This window comes from Monomorium pharaonis, chromosome 5, assembly GCF_013373865.1.
Source record: "Monomorium pharaonis isolate MP-MQ-018 chromosome 5, ASM1337386v2, whole genome shotgun sequence".
Taxonomy (NCBI): Eukaryota; Metazoa; Arthropoda; class Insecta; order Hymenoptera; family Formicidae; genus Monomorium; species Monomorium pharaonis.
The window spans coordinates 788,717-806,530 of record NC_050471.1 but is presented as its reverse complement, the minus strand read 5'-3'; the positions used below and the strand labels follow the sequence as shown (position 1 = coordinate 806,530).

At 37.2% G+C, this 17,814-nt stretch overlaps 1 protein-coding gene across 3 annotated transcripts in view; it reads left to right on the top strand.

Moving 5' to 3' along the window:
• Positions 1-17,814, top strand: part of LOC105839892 (protein O-mannosyl-transferase TMTC2) — a 321,130-nt gene that overhangs the window by 284,963 nt on the left and 18,353 nt on the right. For all 3 annotated transcript variants that reach the window (XR_003626312.2, XM_028192590.2, XM_036286645.1), the window contains exon 7: positions 4,304-4,548. Coding sequence is in view for 2 of the 3 variants with exons in the window: in XM_028192590.2 (XP_028048391.1) it covers positions 4,304-4,548 (245 nt within the window). In the remaining variant the exon portion in view is untranslated. The remainder of the gene's footprint in view (positions 1-4,303; positions 4,549-17,814) is intronic.

Below are 17,814 nucleotides of genomic sequence, written 5' to 3'. Positions count from 1 at the left end.
ATCGCTTCTAGCAACAGTTTATGAAAAGCGATTAAAATCTATCGTCCTATCGATCATCGCGCGCGACGGCATAGCCGTCGAATTGAAACGCTTCGCTTTTACATTCGTCGGCGCAATTAATTTTTCTCGCCGGCGGCGCATAAATCGAGTCGCGACTTCTATGAATAACAGGGGCGGCCGATGCGCTCTCTCTCCCCCTGCCCCTTTCCCTTCCATCCCCCTTGCGCTTTTGTCTCGCAAGATCAACGACACTATCCGCGCGGCCGAACATCCCGCGCGGCCGCAACGAATTATCACGGAAAACCAGCGCGTGTCGCAAACGATAAATCGAAGGGGGCGTCGTCGGTCGTGCGCCATCGATCTTCGTCAGAACGACGCGCAGCGCCCTTTCCCCCTCCCCCTCTTTCACCCTCTCCTCCGTGCAGAGAGCGCGTGATGCGGCGCGAGGAAGGCGGGCGTGCCGAGAGTCGGCCAGGTTAACCAGAAAATTGCAAGGCACACACAAAACTCGGCTGCACAATGGAATCTTAATTCCGCGCGAGAGCAGCGGAGTTGAATTCACTTCGAAACCCACTCTTCTCTTTCCCGCCCCTTATTTCCCTTCCTCGCTTTCCCTCTCTCGCGCGAGGTCGCGTCTTATTCTCTCTCTTTCGTAATTAGGAAGCAAACAGAGCGGCGGTCTTGCCAAGTTGGCGGAGTCGGAGATGAAACAGCAGTTTCCGTCCGCCCATCCTTCTTCCGCCTGCGCCGTAGACCCCACGGGAGTCTACAATTCCTCTTACCTCCTTCGCCCCTACGTTCTCTTTACCCTACCTATAGCCACCTTTGCCCCCCTCTCCCCCCCCCCCCCGCGTATAGTCCTCACCATCCTAAATCCGCCATCACATTTTCCGGTATGTCGACGGGCCACCTGACTCTCTTCTTCGACTCGGTACGATTATGTGGAAAGAGAGCGGACCGCAAAAGGCGGACAGTATAATTCACTGCCAAACGCAGACCACCGCAACCGCGCGTTATTTCGCCTTCTTTTCCTGTCTCTTGTTCTTTTTACGACGCGCCGCAATATCCCTGAGAGAGAGAGAGAGAGAGAGAGAGAGAGAGAGAGAGAGAGAGAGAGAGAGAGAGAGAGAATAAATCCGATGCGAAAGATTGAGAGTAAGTCCGTTTTATAGCCGCCGTTTCGCGATAAGGTATACGATCTTCGAACTTTTTACGACGTAATTATCTCGCGCGTGTCGATTGCCACCGCTTCTTAAACGCTGGATATTTTCGAAGAGCCGAATTCGCTGAGAATATTGTGAGAATTATAGTGACATTACTTAATTACATAAACTATCGCAAATACAATATTCTATTCGACGACTAAGGGACAGGTAAAGAGAGAGAAATATCATCCGCGTGTAAAAAATTGTGTGTGTGCATGCGTGAGTGCGTGCGTGTAATCTCAGAACATTTTGACTATTATGTAACCAAACGATAAATCGCACTCTAATTTTACTACTTTAATCTTGTTCTTTTCCATTGTCCTATTTATAAGAATATTTTCTCAATTCTTTTTTTTTATGTACGTAATGATTTTTTTGTTACATGTGCGTCGAAAGTGGTTCCTTTCATATCACTTTTTCGCGCGTAAAGTCACCAATTTCAATATTTTAACTTTATTATACACAGTTTTTGTCTTCTAATAGATAACGTGAATCGTGCCGAAAAATTTCCAACGCGATTTTTTTTGCACGTTTGATCGTTTTTTATATCTTTGTCTTCGTTACCATATCCGCATGTACGTCATCTCGCGACATCTATACAGTAACTTTTGCAGAATTACCAACGCTTTGTCGCTTTCACGAATCTAACCTTGACTAACCTAACAATTTGTGAGAACCCAAGGACACTCACACACAAGAACTATTTCCGATACACTAGTAAAAAATTCCACTCGTGCGTCTACTTTCCGCACACGTACTGAAAAAGCTGATCTTGTTACACGATGTACTATTCCAAAAGAAAAAATCGAAAGAAAGATCGAAAATCAATAGATTAATTTTGTTCTTCAATGCAATATTTTTTTCTTTTTAGCAGTATTTTAATACTCATAACTTTTATATATAATTATCTTTTTTTTTTAGTATTAATTGCGAAAACGATAGATTTGCTTAAAGAATTTGTCGTAACGTTATAGTATCGTTTTGGAAAAAAGAAAGATGCATGATGTCCAGTAATACTCCACGTAGATTAAAATGTATAGCTATTAAAGTATAATCTGCGCAACAGTGTAGTGACGCAAGGGTTAAACAGCACAACATCGATGCGCCACCGGAGAGGGTGCGCGCTTGTGCGCGCTCGTTGCGAGCTTCGTCGCGTACACATTCATCCTGATCCAGGGATACCAGGAAGCTCGGTCGGCACTCTAATTCCAGAATGTCCCTGGGGAGCGGCGCGGCGAGGAAAATGGATTACCCGACATCGCCGTCGCATCGCCGCGCCGGTTCCCGCAGCCGCCTCGTTCCTTATTCAAAATAATACGTAGCGCGGGTATAACGTTCACGAAACGCGAATCTCTCCGCTCTCCGGGATCGCTAATCTAAAGCACTTGATTTTCCGTGCACAATCGCCATAGTTTTCGATCGAAGACGCAAAAATGCCTCCTGAACGGCGTGATAATTACAGATGGTCGTAAAAATCGATGAGAGACCCCCGCATTCGCGGAGAAGATCGAAATTCATCAGCGAAAAAGAAGTAAGAACGCGCGAGCGTGTTCGGGAGATAAATGGTAACAGGTGGTATCCGAGCGTACCGAGTGTAATAAGTTTTCACGTAGACTAAATGCGAACCTATAGGTACAGTTCGGCTTTTACGGTTCACTATTTTTCATTGCCGCTTTTCCTCTCGTTCGCCTCGAAGTCTTGAAGTACAATGCGACGCGGATTATTGTTTCCTTTCTTGTTCCCGTTAAATTACACGCGTTTCTTCATTTTATTCTGCACCCTATACTTGTCGTTTTTTCCGATAAAAATACGCGTATAAAATTGTAGAATAATTGACTAGCAAATTCTTGTTATAATAAAATTTTCTTGAACAGTTTTATATTCATATAAATTTAGATTTGTTCTGTTCTCACGTAACTTTTATCATTTACCGTTATAAGAAAATTGAGGGATAAATGTGTAAATTTGGGGATGAAATCTGTAAAAAGAACTTGGCCGTTCATTATTTTAAACTGAAAGTTCCCCAGTACATAATCTCCCTTATCATCCCTGTAGCTTGTGAGAGCTTATGGCAATTTCACTTGAGCGACAAAGCGCTTATACCAATCCTAAAGCCTAGAAAAGTTAGTCCCCTTGCAAAAGGACTTTTTTAATTAAAGTTAGAAATAAAAGTGTCGCGAGAAAACGAAATGCCACATCTAAAGTTTTCGCCGGAGTAAGACTTGGCCCGTAATCTTTTTGGGCTCATAAAATCATTCTCCAATCCAAGTAACCAGTGATCCGACTTTTCATTAGAAGCTTTTGTAATTTCAAAAAATTTTCGCATACATTACCTTGAATTGCATATTTCAAGACTTTGTTTAAAATTTGTTTGTTTCAGAATTTAAAAAAGTTTATAAATGTAGTGTTTGAAAAGCTTGAAAGTGTTTTTCATTCTGATCTACATCTTCTCTAAGGTACAACATATATAAAAAATACATATTCATTTACAAGGAAAGATGCTCAACTTGCAAATTACAAAAATTACAAAACTTTGGCCGTATATAAAAAATATCTTGATATGTGACAAACTATTTATTTTGTTATGTTAAAGATAAAATTAAAATTAAAAATTAGCTGTTTTAAAATTTTTATTAATTATTAATAAAAGAAAGTAAAACAAAATTTTATTTTTTTAATGAGATTTATTGAATAAGAAACTTATAAATTGTCTAAAGAGTTACAAGATATATAAACAAAATTAAATCAATTTTTAGGAGTTCATTTTTTCTATTCAAGGTGAATTTGACCGGCAAAAAAGAGTTTATTCCATATTAGAATATCCTATATTGTTTCATAATTTTTTGAATTTTTTAATTGGAGACTTTCCTTCTTGTTAGAATTTGAAATTGTGTAACAAGAATCTACAAGTTCAAAGAGTGAGGAAACATGATGCATCTTGGGATTTAGTTTACATATCCATAGACTAAATCCGACTAAATTCTCGGCATATCGGCGATCTTTCTCTCTCTCTCTCTCTCTCTCTCTCTCTCTTTCTCTCTCTCTCTCTCTCTCTAAATCTACCGCATGCTCACAATCCTTATCATTTGTCTTTGCAGAGGCTTATGTGAATCTGGGAGCGGCGTTGATTTCGGTCGGACGGGGCACCGAGGCAGCTGCGGTTTTGCGCGCCGGTGCATCCTTGGACGGCTCCGGTCTGAAGGACAAAAGGGCTCACGAGGCGGCCAGGGTGCAGGCTCTCCTTCAATTAGGCGCGCTGTACGCCGATCAAGGTAGATTACAAAGAGCCCTGTCGGCGTACAGGGAAGCCCTGCGTGCCCTACCGGATCACTATCCACCTCAGGTTAGTAGTGCGCGCCGCTTCCTCTTCATTTAACCACTAAAGGCAGAATAACTTGATGCGTTCGCGAGGGAATTATGAATATACTTGGAGCGCGTTGAGAGTAAGTGCCTTCGAGGGCACGTCTCCATTTGGCTTCGAGCGATTTATGTATTTCCTTATCTTCTGAGTAGAATTCGTCCTCTCTTCCTTCCTACCGCTATCTATCTTTTCGGAAATTAGGAATAACATTTCTATCGCGGCTATCGATTACACCTATGTCAATACAACTTGCGTATCCGATTACGCCGATAACTTTATGCAATAATTCAGAGACATTTATCGAAAATATAGGCAAATGGAATTGGACTCTTAAATAACAAATTACTTCTCTCGCTTGACCGAAATTGACTGAAGGATTGGAATTTCAGACTACAAATATATCTCCCGTTCCGACAAGAAATATCCGTCGCGCAGATTATTCCCTTGCAGACGAGGCAGTTAACTGTAAAAACGATTATCACGGATCGTTCCGCCTCTCGTCGATTGCAATCAAGTCGATTAACAAACCGAGAACGCGGTAAACCACGCCAAACGATACATTGGGAACGATCTGTAAGAAAGTAATCAACTCGCAACAGATTTCTGATGTTTTCGTCGACCTCTTCGACTGCTAATTGCTTTTCAAGATTATTGCTATCTTCGATCCGCCCGAGGCAATTCAGTATCCTCCAATCATCATTCATTTCACGCAAAATGATACACATCCCTTTTGGTTTGCTCGTTTTTTCGTCTCGTATGACGATCAGGTAAAAAGGAAAAAACGGAAAAAACTTTTTCATGTTGTAGAACGCATTACATAAAATCATTCAAAATCGCTAGATAACCTTATATTTTTAGATACAATATTAACTGAAAGCAAAAATCATTAGCAATTCAGCAATTTTAGAAAACTTATAAAAAGTACAAGCTTTGGCCGAAAGTATTAAGCACTTAAATTTTTTTTATTTATCTGGAATACTTTTTACATTATCTTTATTGACTAACTATTCTTTGTTTCAAAAACCTATTAAACTTATGTATAATGTCCGTAATCGTTAGAAAATAATACAGGCAAATAAATTCAGGATAAATAAAAAAAATTAGTTGCTTAATACTTTTGACCATGGCTGTAGTATGATTACGAAGCTTGTTGATACTGATATATCTCATTTATTTTTAAATTATATTTCTTAAATAAAAATGAAAAATAAAACTTTATAAAAATATAAATACAAACTAGAAAATGTCTTTTATCAAATGATGTACCAGTTTTTACATTGTTCCGATTTGTTTCAATAATTGTTTTTCGTAAGAAAAACAAAAACGAGCGTCTGACGAAATGAGTACATTTTTCTTTTCTTTTCCTTTAAAATAAATTATCTGTAAAAATACTTACAAGTTAATGTATATCAGAATTTCTAAGCAGCCTTTCGATGTAAAACGTTTTCTGTCAATTTATATGAATACCCCATGCTATTCTTCAAAAAACACAACATGTAGTGCAACAATATATAAATATTACATTAGGTTATTAAATTAATAGACCAATTTCCTAATGTTATGTTTTTTTTATTCCGTTTTACTTTACAATCTTATAATTTGTTTTATTGACAGATTTTATGTCAGTTTACGTTGCATCTTGATTTTGTTTGAAACCGCATTATGAGAAAAATGAAATAGAGAAAATTATAAATAATCCATTGTTGGACGCTACAAACATGTAAAATGATATTATTAATTTAACAATATTAATGATCACGAAGATGTATGTTATATTTAATCTATAATACAGATTTTATACAATTTGCAAAAGAAAATCGTATAAATTTTATTCTTGTTTTTAAAGATTTTGTTTTTAACAAATTTTATATAGAAAGAGCCATGAATTTATAAACTCTAATTTTTATTTCTTTAATTATCTTAACATATTATATTTTTAGAACAATTATTAAAATGCAATGTTATACTAAAAAATAAGAGGATATCGTTTTAGAAATTTATGCATTAGGAGATCTCGGAATTAACAATTTTCCTTTATTATTTAAAAAATAGAACAACAAAAGAAGACGGAGACAAAAGGAATCGAAAAATGGAAAGCTCAAGGCAATAGGAGTATCGATATTTCTGAACCATCGAGTACTTGAGCGACATTGTATTTTCGATAACTGTTAATAACCGGAGCTTTTCCGGTTTCTCTCCTCTCCCCTTAAAAAATCAGAAAAAATGTCCCTCTTTCTCTCTCTCTCTCTTTCTCTCTCACTTTCTCTTTTTTTTCCTCCTCCGTCTTCGAATCTATGTTGCAACGTACACAGCGAACTTCTCGCGAGTTGCTCTCATAGGGTGGCTTTACCGTCGTCGTCTGACTTCTCTCTCGCCTCTTTTTCCCACCCTCCTTCTCTCGCGAGCGCCCGTTCTCGCGCGCCTGTCTTTTTCCTCCTTTTCCGTTTTCACAATCCACGTCCAACTTTTGGACGTGGCGCAGGCGAAGCGACAACATCGGATCGCGCAACGACCGGGCATGGCTCCTCTTGCGCCCGGCATTGACGCGAGAAGTTTGCATTTTTACGAGATGCTCCGTACCCTCCGTCTGACGTCCCGACCGACCAAACGACCAACCGAGCAACCAACCGACCAACCGACCTTTCTCTCTTCCATCTCCCTTTTGCTTATATAATACGTGCTACACTGCGTGGCAGCGTTTTGTTCGGCGCATCGTCGTGGAATTCCTGCGCGACAATTTATTCGAAAAGTATTTTTCGCTTTTCCGTGGCGCTCGCGTAGCAGTGGATATACATGAACACGTACATGCGCACGTACATGTGCGAGGGCATGTGCCAAGAAACTGCGAGACCTCGGACCTACAGAGATCCACGATATTTCCGCGGATATACGCTGACTGTTCCGCGCGCCATGAACCTTGTTACATGTCGAGATAAAATTACCTAAGTCTTCTCTCTCTCTCTCTCTCTCTCTCTCTCTCTCTCTCTCTCTCTCTCTCTCTCTCTCTCTCTCTCTCTCTCTTTCTCTCTCTTTGCTGTAAACGCAGAACTTTATGTTCAGCATTAACTAATAACGCGTCCGGCAGACTCTACGGCAGAAGTATCATAAACGTAAAATCCATTTCCAGAACTCGGACAAATGAACAAGTCGTTTTATTAACATATATATTATAATCTGTTGGATGCGATACAGAGAAACAAACAAAATTTGTTATACTTTTACTTTTTTAGGATGTTAAGAGGTTATAGAATTTTTGCGAATCGAAAAATAGGATATTTTTCAACATCGTAGAGAAACTTTTGTTTGAAAAGGTGGACATATACGGAGCTTTAGCGCGAAAACAAATTGGCACAGCAGTAATTTTGTCCTTGTCTCTCATTAAATATCAAACAAAGACAGAAATACTACTGTATCCATTTGTGTCACTTGCTAGAAAGCTCCCATAATGTATCTCTGTTGAAAGTATTTATATTGAAAAAAGTAAGATACAAAATTACATTGAAAAAATTTTCTTAAACTTTGAACGTAAATTTTCTCAAAGCGGTAGCCACGATATTTCAAGTGGTTTATTCAAACAATTTGAAATTTTTAAATAATAATGTTCAATATCGGAAGACTTTTAAATTTTTTTTAAATTAAATCTTTTTTCGTTTTACTAAGTTTTTTTTATAAAAAAAAGAAATTTATCGGAAAAACGCAATTTTCAAATTCAAAAGTGTGCAATTGAAAAATAAAATTAAAAAAAATTTTTTTGCAGTTTAAGTATGTGAACAAGTGTAAAAGAAAGAAATTCTTTATCCATTAATTTCAAATAATTTATTGAAATTGAATCGTAGCTGTCAGGCGAGTATGCGTATTTTATTTTTATATTTATTTTAATTTTGCATCTTTCAAAAAAAAAAACATTTTCAAAGTAAAAATACATTATTCATTTTCCTTTTTAAATAAAAGCTTTATAACTTTATATGATGTTGAAAAATGTTCTATTTTTCAATTCGCTGGCTATAACTTCCTTAAATGCATTGTCTTATAATTGTAAAGTCGCAAGAGTCAAAAATTTCTTCACATATATTTTTGATATTTTTCTGTGATACTGTGTATACGATACTGATACATTAGTGATAATCATATTAATGGACCAGGGGGTGGTCCTCACACAAAGCTCCACCACTGGCACGCAGACGGAGTCCATTGTGTCCCTATTTTAGTGATACTGATGTGCAAAATTTGTTAAAAAGCGTTAATTTTTTATTTTTCAAGAATAAAAATAATTTTGAAAATATGTATATTTGTTGATAGTATTTTATATCCTCCTATAGGTTTCATAATCGCAATCTTTTTTCTCTCTACAATAAATTATTAATTGTTTTTGTTATGTATATTCGAAGAACTTTTCCTTATAATGATTGGTAGAACTTTAAGGGTAACAAACTCATATCGACAAGAATTATGTCACGTAAATATTTACTGTGTTGTTTAAATAAAACTGCCCTTATTAAAATGTAATATTAGGCAGTATTAAAAATTAGCCAGTAATTAATACCTACTTTAAATATTAAAAGCATTATTGTGGGTACTTTTAATACTCAAAGTAAGTGATAATTACTGGCCAATTTAACTTAAAAATGTAATACTGCCCATTATTACATTTTTATAAGGTTAAATGGTGATTTAAAATCCCCACCTCTTTTTTACTGTTAATTTGTTGAAAAAAAGCTACAGGGTGTTTAAGATTTGAAATTGTTAAAATGTAAGCAGGAAGAACCGTCTTTTGAAAACAAATATTTCAAAAGCGCGTTTCTCTAGTAGTCTTTGACTGCCCTGTGAATGAATTTGAATTTAACATTAATAAACATATCAGAATTTTTATTCTTGTATTTTCCAGCATTTTTGAGATTGAATCCATTGAAATGTATACACTGAACGATTGTTGCCGCTATTAAAATAAAGGCACGGAATAATAACCGGTCTCGGCGCTCCTGTTACCAACCGATTTGACATGAAAGCGGTGTTTGTCGACTATGAATGACGTAACGGTCGCAACGTCCAAGTGTATGTATTCTATGCACGTGTCAAATGCAAAATGCACCTATAGTCGCCAGCACGAGCGGCGCTCGAACGAATACACGCTCACGAAAATTCAGAAGGAAAGAGGGCGAAGGGGGCGTAACCGCGCGATTAAAACGCACATTTAATTTGAGTGAAGTGTTTCACTGTGTGTAAACGTCGTCGTGACATCGTTGAATAATGCACCTTGCGAAGAACGCGTCGCGAAGCGAGAAACGGTACCTCTAGCCCCTCCCCTCCTCCCCATCCCACCCCTGTTAGAGAAATAAGTTCCATCCGCGGAAAATTAGGATCGTTTATCTTAATATTTTGCTTTATTCGCCCGACATAATTTTTCATTCGAGCCTCATGATTGGCAATCGCTGTAAAACGGGAATGAGGAAGATTGCCCGGCATTGGCACGTTTCCACGCCAAACTTTTCGCCGCCATGCAGTTATTCGCGCCGTCGCATCTCGCGTTCACCTAATTGATTAAACCCTGTCCTCTCTCTTCTCTCTCTCTCTCTCTCTCTCTCTCTCTCTCTCTCTCTCTCTCTCTCTCTCTCTCTCTCTTTTTTTCTTTGACGCCGGACAGCAGAGAATTCGAAATATCTGATATTACACAAATTGAAATTCCTCTCTTTGAAACTTTTTACATTCTGCTTTCGTCCTCGTCGTCGTCGGCGACGGCACGGTTTTATTTGATTGTCGGACGTAAGTCGCAAGGGTCCTTTCCTGCAACTTGGACGGGCTCTCTCATTTTTGGAATGACTATTTCCGGAAAATCGAAGTTGAAAACGAGATAAGGCTAAAAAGGAAATTGTTATACAAATACACCGCAAGTTGTTCATCCCGCGAAAGTTTCGAGCGCATTCTCACCGTTTATCGCGTATGTGCGAGTAACGAGATATTTCACAGGTGCCGTCTTGTGATTCTGAAATTGTGTGTGTGTGTGTGTGTGTGTGCGTGCGTGCGTGCGTGCGTGCGTGCGTGTGTGTGTGTGTGTGTGTGTGTGTGTGTGTGTGTGTGTGTGTGTGTGTGTGTGTGTGTGTGTGTGTGTGTGTGTGTGTTCCCAAACGTTCCAGAAACATAATCTAGCTGTCTTCGAGATGAAATTATCTTTATTTGATCTAAGATTTATATGTATATAATTTATCTTATTTATAGCTAGATAATGTTAAGTTATCTAAATGTAATACTGGCCGTGGTATTAAAAATTATAATTTTAGTGTATCAGTAATACTATAATCTCAAAGAAATACAATTATAAACAATAATTATTTAGAAGAATTCATGTTCTTTTATTTGTCTGTTTTTCCTCCTCTCTGAAAACTTCAAGCTCAAGCGATTGTAATCGCACTGTATTATACTTGAACGACTTTTTCGAACAACCGTACTTTTCTTAATCTGTTGCAAGAAATAAAAATAATTACAACATTCTATTTGCAACATTCTATTGTTTAAAAATACTCGTTATCGAGTTCCTTACTGAAACACTGAAATATTTTCTTTTATTTTAGTTTAGAGCTCCAAAAGGCAAATGAAACTTTCAAAACATCGCGTTAGTATTTTCGGTTAATTCGAGGAGGCTATTTTGAGGAAAATAATTGATTGACCTCTTTTTTTACCTGCCATGCCTCGCAACTTGGCTGACTTATAGAAGGAAAGATCTCTTGCGGTATCAAACTCGGAAATTCGTTATTTCCGAAACAGATTCCCCCGATACGGCATTTCATATTTAGGACACTTCACGGGACAGCGGCAGCGACAGAGGGCGTGTCTTAAAAATTCGCAAGTCAGGTCTTCCATCGATAGAAATAGCCAGCCGATACGGTAATAGCCGTCAAACCACATTTCTGGTACCCCAAATCCGGGCACCGCCGGCACCGTTGCCGTCCCTCGGGGACACGAAAATGGCCGGCGAATCGTAACTTTAAATTGGCCGTCCGAGTGATATCGGATGGCTCACGTGGAGCAGCATCGACTGGGAGAGAAGGGCTTCCATCGGAACGAAACGATCCCGTCGTTTTTTCCATCTCGAGTTATTGCCTCTCCGCGATTTTCGGAAAGTTCGCCGACATCGCTCGCTTGCTCGCTCGCTCGGTCGCTCGCACATCGAGTTATAATATCCCCGATCGGTACTTCCGATGAACTTCCAGCGTCTTCTAGCTGCTGCGATAGGACCGCAGCAGAGCTTCCTTCCGAAGCCTCTACTCAGGAAATGCCTCTGGGAATTAGATAGCGAAATTTCCGAGGCATCCCCTGATCAGCGGATCGATGGAATATATTTAATAAAGAAGCTATTGTTCGATTACCATCGTTCTCACATTTTAAAGACTTATTCTCCTCGTAGATTGTAAGATATAGAATTATTGTCTTACATGATATTTTAAAGATTTAAATTTTATATTATATATATTTAAAAGTTAAATATATACAAGATTATAATAAATAAAATTTTTAAGACTCTTCCTTCGCAGATTGAAAACTGTAGAAGGTAAATTTTACGCTTAATAAACATGTTATGCTAATATCTCCTTGTAATAATGTATTAATGTGAAAATGCACTTAAGTATTTGATAAAGATTTTAAGATGAAGCAAGTTGCAAAATTAAAGGCTTACAAATAATAAATTTCATATACAAGGAGGAGAGATTATCACTCTTGTATGATATATGGTTTATAAGGATTCATTATTCTCACAATAACAAATAATTATTATTTTCAAGGCGCTTCACTTTTTTGATCGCGAGAAATAAAACGGAAATTTTATCTTGGATGATGATGATAAAAACGCGTACGGCCCGTATTGCTCTCTTTTTGTTCTTGTTGTTGTAAATAGTCTTGTGACGTAGCATAGCTCATTATTATTATAGTTTTGCTCAAAACCGCATTAATTATATAGTACTCGGAGCTATTAATTGGTAGTGCATTACTTCAAAATCCATGCGTAATTTATCATTTTTATTATTACCTGTGAAATTATTATCATTTTCAGGCTCAAAAAATGTGAAAGAATATTTATATATTCTTCCCATGAACCGTCATATCAATAGACTGTATACCTATTGTATGCTCGTGCATAACGAACAAAGTATTTCCCAACAATTTGGTCTGCAACATGAATAAATTCGATTTTAAATTCCACGCTAAATATGCAGGCACAATTCGAAAAAGCGAAACTAATACGTTTAATCGCGAAATACCTCTTGCGAAATATCTTCCAATACTTTACACGTTCATGCTATTCGAAATTATTCGTATAATACATACATCGCATTTTATTACATACGGTGGGTGCCGAATTAGTATTTTAAAAATAGTGCACGTATCATTGAAGATTAACGATATTGATGGGAAATAAATGAGAATAAATTATAGGACACGTTTATAAATATTTCATAGAATCTGATATCTTTGTCGTGTAACGGGAAAAACGCGTTCAATATTTAAATCGCGCGGCTCAACTTGCCGCTGCAAATTTTTACCACGTACCCGCCGTTTCTTCCAGACGTTCCAGATACCTCGATACTAAAAATACGTCCCGGTGGCGGGTAAAACGCGCGATACATGTCATTTATTTATTTCCGAACACGGGATTTCCATCCGTTCGTGCGTCGCTCAGCGATCCAGCCGCAATTGATTTCGTCGGGCGTGGAATCCTGTCGAAACTTTTCCACGGCGGTTTTAGTCGATCCCCTCCCTTCCCCTTTCCCCGTACCTCCCTCTGCCATCCTTATTCAGTCCCTCTTACAAGACATCAATTATGACCGACAAACTTTGCGACTTCGCGTTCATCCCTATGGGATAAGTAGCGAGACGGAGAAAGTTTTTGGAGGAAAATCGCCGGTGCCGGCTGGTTGGCTGGACCGTCGTGGCGCGTAACGAAAAATTAATAACCAGAAACTTTTCCCCTTACCGCACCATTTAGCCCTGTCGATACGACCGCACATCGTCAGAGAAAGAGAAAGACAGAGAGAAGTGTGCGCGTATGTGTGTATTTAACGTCGATTTTTGCCTCATAAAAGGTACCGCAAAGTTTTTGGCACTTGCATGAGATGAATGCGGATAAAAAGAACTTCATAAATAATCCTGACTAACATAAATTAATTAAATTTTGCAGAAATTTTATCTGAGTTAATTAACTTTGTACACATAAATTTTATACATGTATAAGCAAATTTAGTTTACAGAAATTCTATAACGAGTTGCTTCCATAAAATATTCCCAGAGAAATTTAATGTTGATTGGCAACTTTAGGAATTTACGGCTTATCGCATTAAATGGTCGATATGCTCGTTTTCTCTGAAAAAAAGATACAATATCTAATCATTTTGGGCACATTCTCGTGAAACATAAGCGGTTTTGTATTGTATTAAAATCACGCGATCAGAGTCGAGCATCAGTCCAACCTGTCAATCAATTAGTAATTAAGCAGTCAAATTAGCCAAACGGTTAATTATAATCGTTTTAATAATTTAACAATCGTTAACGTTTTAAAGCGAACGTTTCAGTGTCTCACTGTACTTTGATTAGTGTGTTTAATATTAAATACATTATTGCGCGACAACAATTTTTTTACAGATGCAATGAATAAATTTGGTACGTCTGATTTGCAGACAAATGACAATCGTGAATTATGCACAAATATTTTATGAAGATGTCTGTTACAATTTCCATAGACGTAGAATATATAGACTTCGCGTTTTCTAGATTTCCTTTGTTGTGCATGGTCAAGCTTTAGAAAGAGTGAGCCTCTGTTCATGGTAGTCACCTCTCTGTTTAACAACACATAGTGGAGGAAAGAAGCCTTTGTTGATTTGTTGCCATAGTGAATTTTTGCCCCACTCTAAGTATTGATAGACAGAGAAAGATACATCATGAAAGCATGCTGTCTTCTAAAGTTTGTACAGCTTTCTAGCCAAACGCGAAGTCTATTTATTCTACGTCTATGACAATTTTCACATTCCTATTTTATAACAACACTAGATACCACAGATGCGCGCTTCGCACGCGCTACTTAACTTTTTACTTTTTACTTTTAAAAAATAAATTACAACGATAATTGTACAGATAATATCTATACAAATTTTACAGCTGTCAAAATTCAATTGCAATGACAGCTACTCTTGCAACACGAAGTATGCGCAGCGAGAGAACCAATCGGTATCACGGAAAAAAGGCAACAATAAACTTCGATGCATTCGATATATGCGAGTATCGATGTTACATGCACTTAAAAAAAAATTGTTTCTTCTTTCATTATGTAACACTGAATTATTCTTTTTAATTCTTTTGAATTAACTATACTGGAGATTCATTGAACAGTCTTTATTTTATTGAGTTAACTTCTTATTTCATTAAGTTCTCGTTTTCTTCATCTTTTCGCATGTCACTTTCAGATCCTTTTATCCTTAGTATCTATATTGAAATTACAGTAACAATAATAGACTTTTTAAATCTGATTACATAAATCTGTTGTTTGAGATTTCACGTGCAACTTTAATAAAAACTTTTCTACTTAAATTATTAGAAAAATATTAACTAATTAATTATTAATTAATGTTAGAAGAAAGTCGCTGACATAAGTTGTAATATTTCATACAAGTTCTTAAATAGAAACCTTTACTTTCTTTCGAACTACTTCTTTACTAAAAGTTTACTCTCTTAAAATTAACTCTCTTAAAATAGAAAGCTTTACTTTCTATTTAAATTATTAGAAAAATATTATTAACATTAATATTAGAGGAAAGTCGCTGACATAAGTTGTAATATTTTGCATAAGTTCTTTACAGTTCTTTTTTGTAGTTTCGTTATTAAACTGATAATCAATTTAATTTGCGATATTTATTTCTAGCTTCAGTTTATGATTGCGTTTCAAGTCCGACAGTTTCAAGCGCAGTTTATAAAAACTGAAAATGTATTTAAGATAATAGATAACATCAGGGATCTCGACCAAAGACGCTTCTTTATTTATTTACGTTTTACACACATTTTTTTATTCTTATAATTCAGTTTCAAATTTAAAATCAGATACATAATGAATTAACAATCCGTTAGATGAGACATTGTAAGATTGTAGAAAGGATTTATAGGACAGAATAAAAGATTTAGCAATAGAAAATCTATCTAATAAACTAGTGATCTAATTTAATCTTTATACATATATTATCATACCACAATGCTTGCGGAATAGCATAAAGTATGTGTAAATCGGCAAAAACCGTTTTATATTACAATTAAAAACTTTTACTAGTACATTAATTAGTATTTTGTGACAAATGACTCATGTCAAAGAAAAAGAAAGAAAAAGTAATATTACTGTTTATTATGGTCGGTTTTAGTACTCGTTTGCTTTTCCTACGAAAAACTTAATTATTGCAAAATTCTGATACTATAAAAATTGCGATATCATCTAAAGATACTTTTTCAGTTATATTTCAAAGTTTTATTTTTAGTTCTTGTTTAAGAAATATACTATAATGCTAAGGCACAAAGCGTTACGTCAGGATTGGCAACCCTCTCTTCCGCGTAATACTATATTATCGCTATGACGACGTGACTTAAAAATATTTCTTAAATATAATTGAAATATATAGGACGCAATAAATTCTGACCTGTCCAAGTGTAACGGACATAATTTAGATTTGGCTACCATTGTTCCGTGACGTATAATAATTTTGCGCCCGGAATAATAGTGTCATGATAACGATATGGCAGGTTCAACAAAAGGCTCTGTGGCGCGACGAATTTCCCGGAAAAATTCCTGCGCGCCGTAGGGTAGTTCACGTCGCTTCGCATCAACGAGCCTGGCTGTCCGAAAAAAAACCGAGCGCTATGGAGACACCCTCGTTTTACATATCGTTTTAATAACAGAGGGTCGCTTTATGCGGTAGTGTTTGAGTGGCTAATTAGGTGCTTGCAGCCCTCCGGCAGACGCACAATACTGCTCGAGGTAATTTCGCAACCCCTTCTGTTCTTCCACCCTCTCTTTCGTCTTTTCGTTCTCCTTGGCAGCCGCTTAACGTATCTCCTCTTCTCTTTTCCTCCTATCCCATCGCACTCCCTCAAAATATATTGTACAGTTGTGCAACCGTCAATCTTCTTCATCACGCAGCGATGGTTACACTCTTAGGCGAATAATGCATTTCTACTGTTTCTCACTCGACAAAGCACTTTATAATTTCGATGAAGTGACGAAGCTACCCCTTTGCTTTAACCCTCTCCGCCTTCTCTCTCTCTCTCTCTCTCTCTCTCTCTCCTCTCTCTCTCTCTCTCTCTCTCTCTCTCTCTCTCTCTCTCTCTCTTTCTCTCGTACTATCGATCGACGGCGAGATCGACATAGCGGGGAAGTCAAAGGTAAAGAAGAAACTTTTAACCTTATCAGAAACGGGAATTAAAAGACCTATAAAAGAGCCATCTCGACAATTATTTGCGAGTAACAGTTTGAAAAGCAGCTGAAAGCGGCTATCGCGAACAAATTTACGGCTTGACTTACAATCTCGAACAGAAAGTGCAAATTTATTTAGGAACATAGCGCGCGGTGCTGCATTACGCCAACAAAATTCTATGACAATAATAATATTTATATTTGAAAGAAATCCTATATTTTCAGTACTTTTAATTCATTATTTAAAAAATGACTTTTCTGCCGTGTACATATTATATATATATATAATATAGTAATGTTATATCAATACAAATACACAAAAACACACACACACATACGTACACAATAAATACGTGCGCTTTTTAAAATAATATCAAAGTACGAATAAATGTCCACTTTTATTATATACCTCATCAGTTTTATCCTCTTGTCTCCTTAAACGTAAATCTATGGGTCAGATATGGAACAAAAGATTATCGCGATTTTTTCCTATACCATTCCAATTTCCCGACACCCTCATATCTCGACAAAAGTGGAAAATCGATCCACAATCGAGAATGTCACCGTAAACGTAAGAAGTAACGAAAATATTTCCAAAGTCACCGGTGGGACTTCCTCGATCGCGAGACGTGCCCCTGGCAATGTACTTTGCGGGTTATTCTACTTACTGGTCGCCCGCGGGGATCCTAATGGCTTCCTTAGGGCCATGCGAAAAACAGCGAGAAGCTTTTAAATTACAAGCCAACACTCCCGACCTCCTCCTTCTCTCCCTTCCTTTCAGCCTATCCCATTCTTCTCCTCCCGTCCACCGC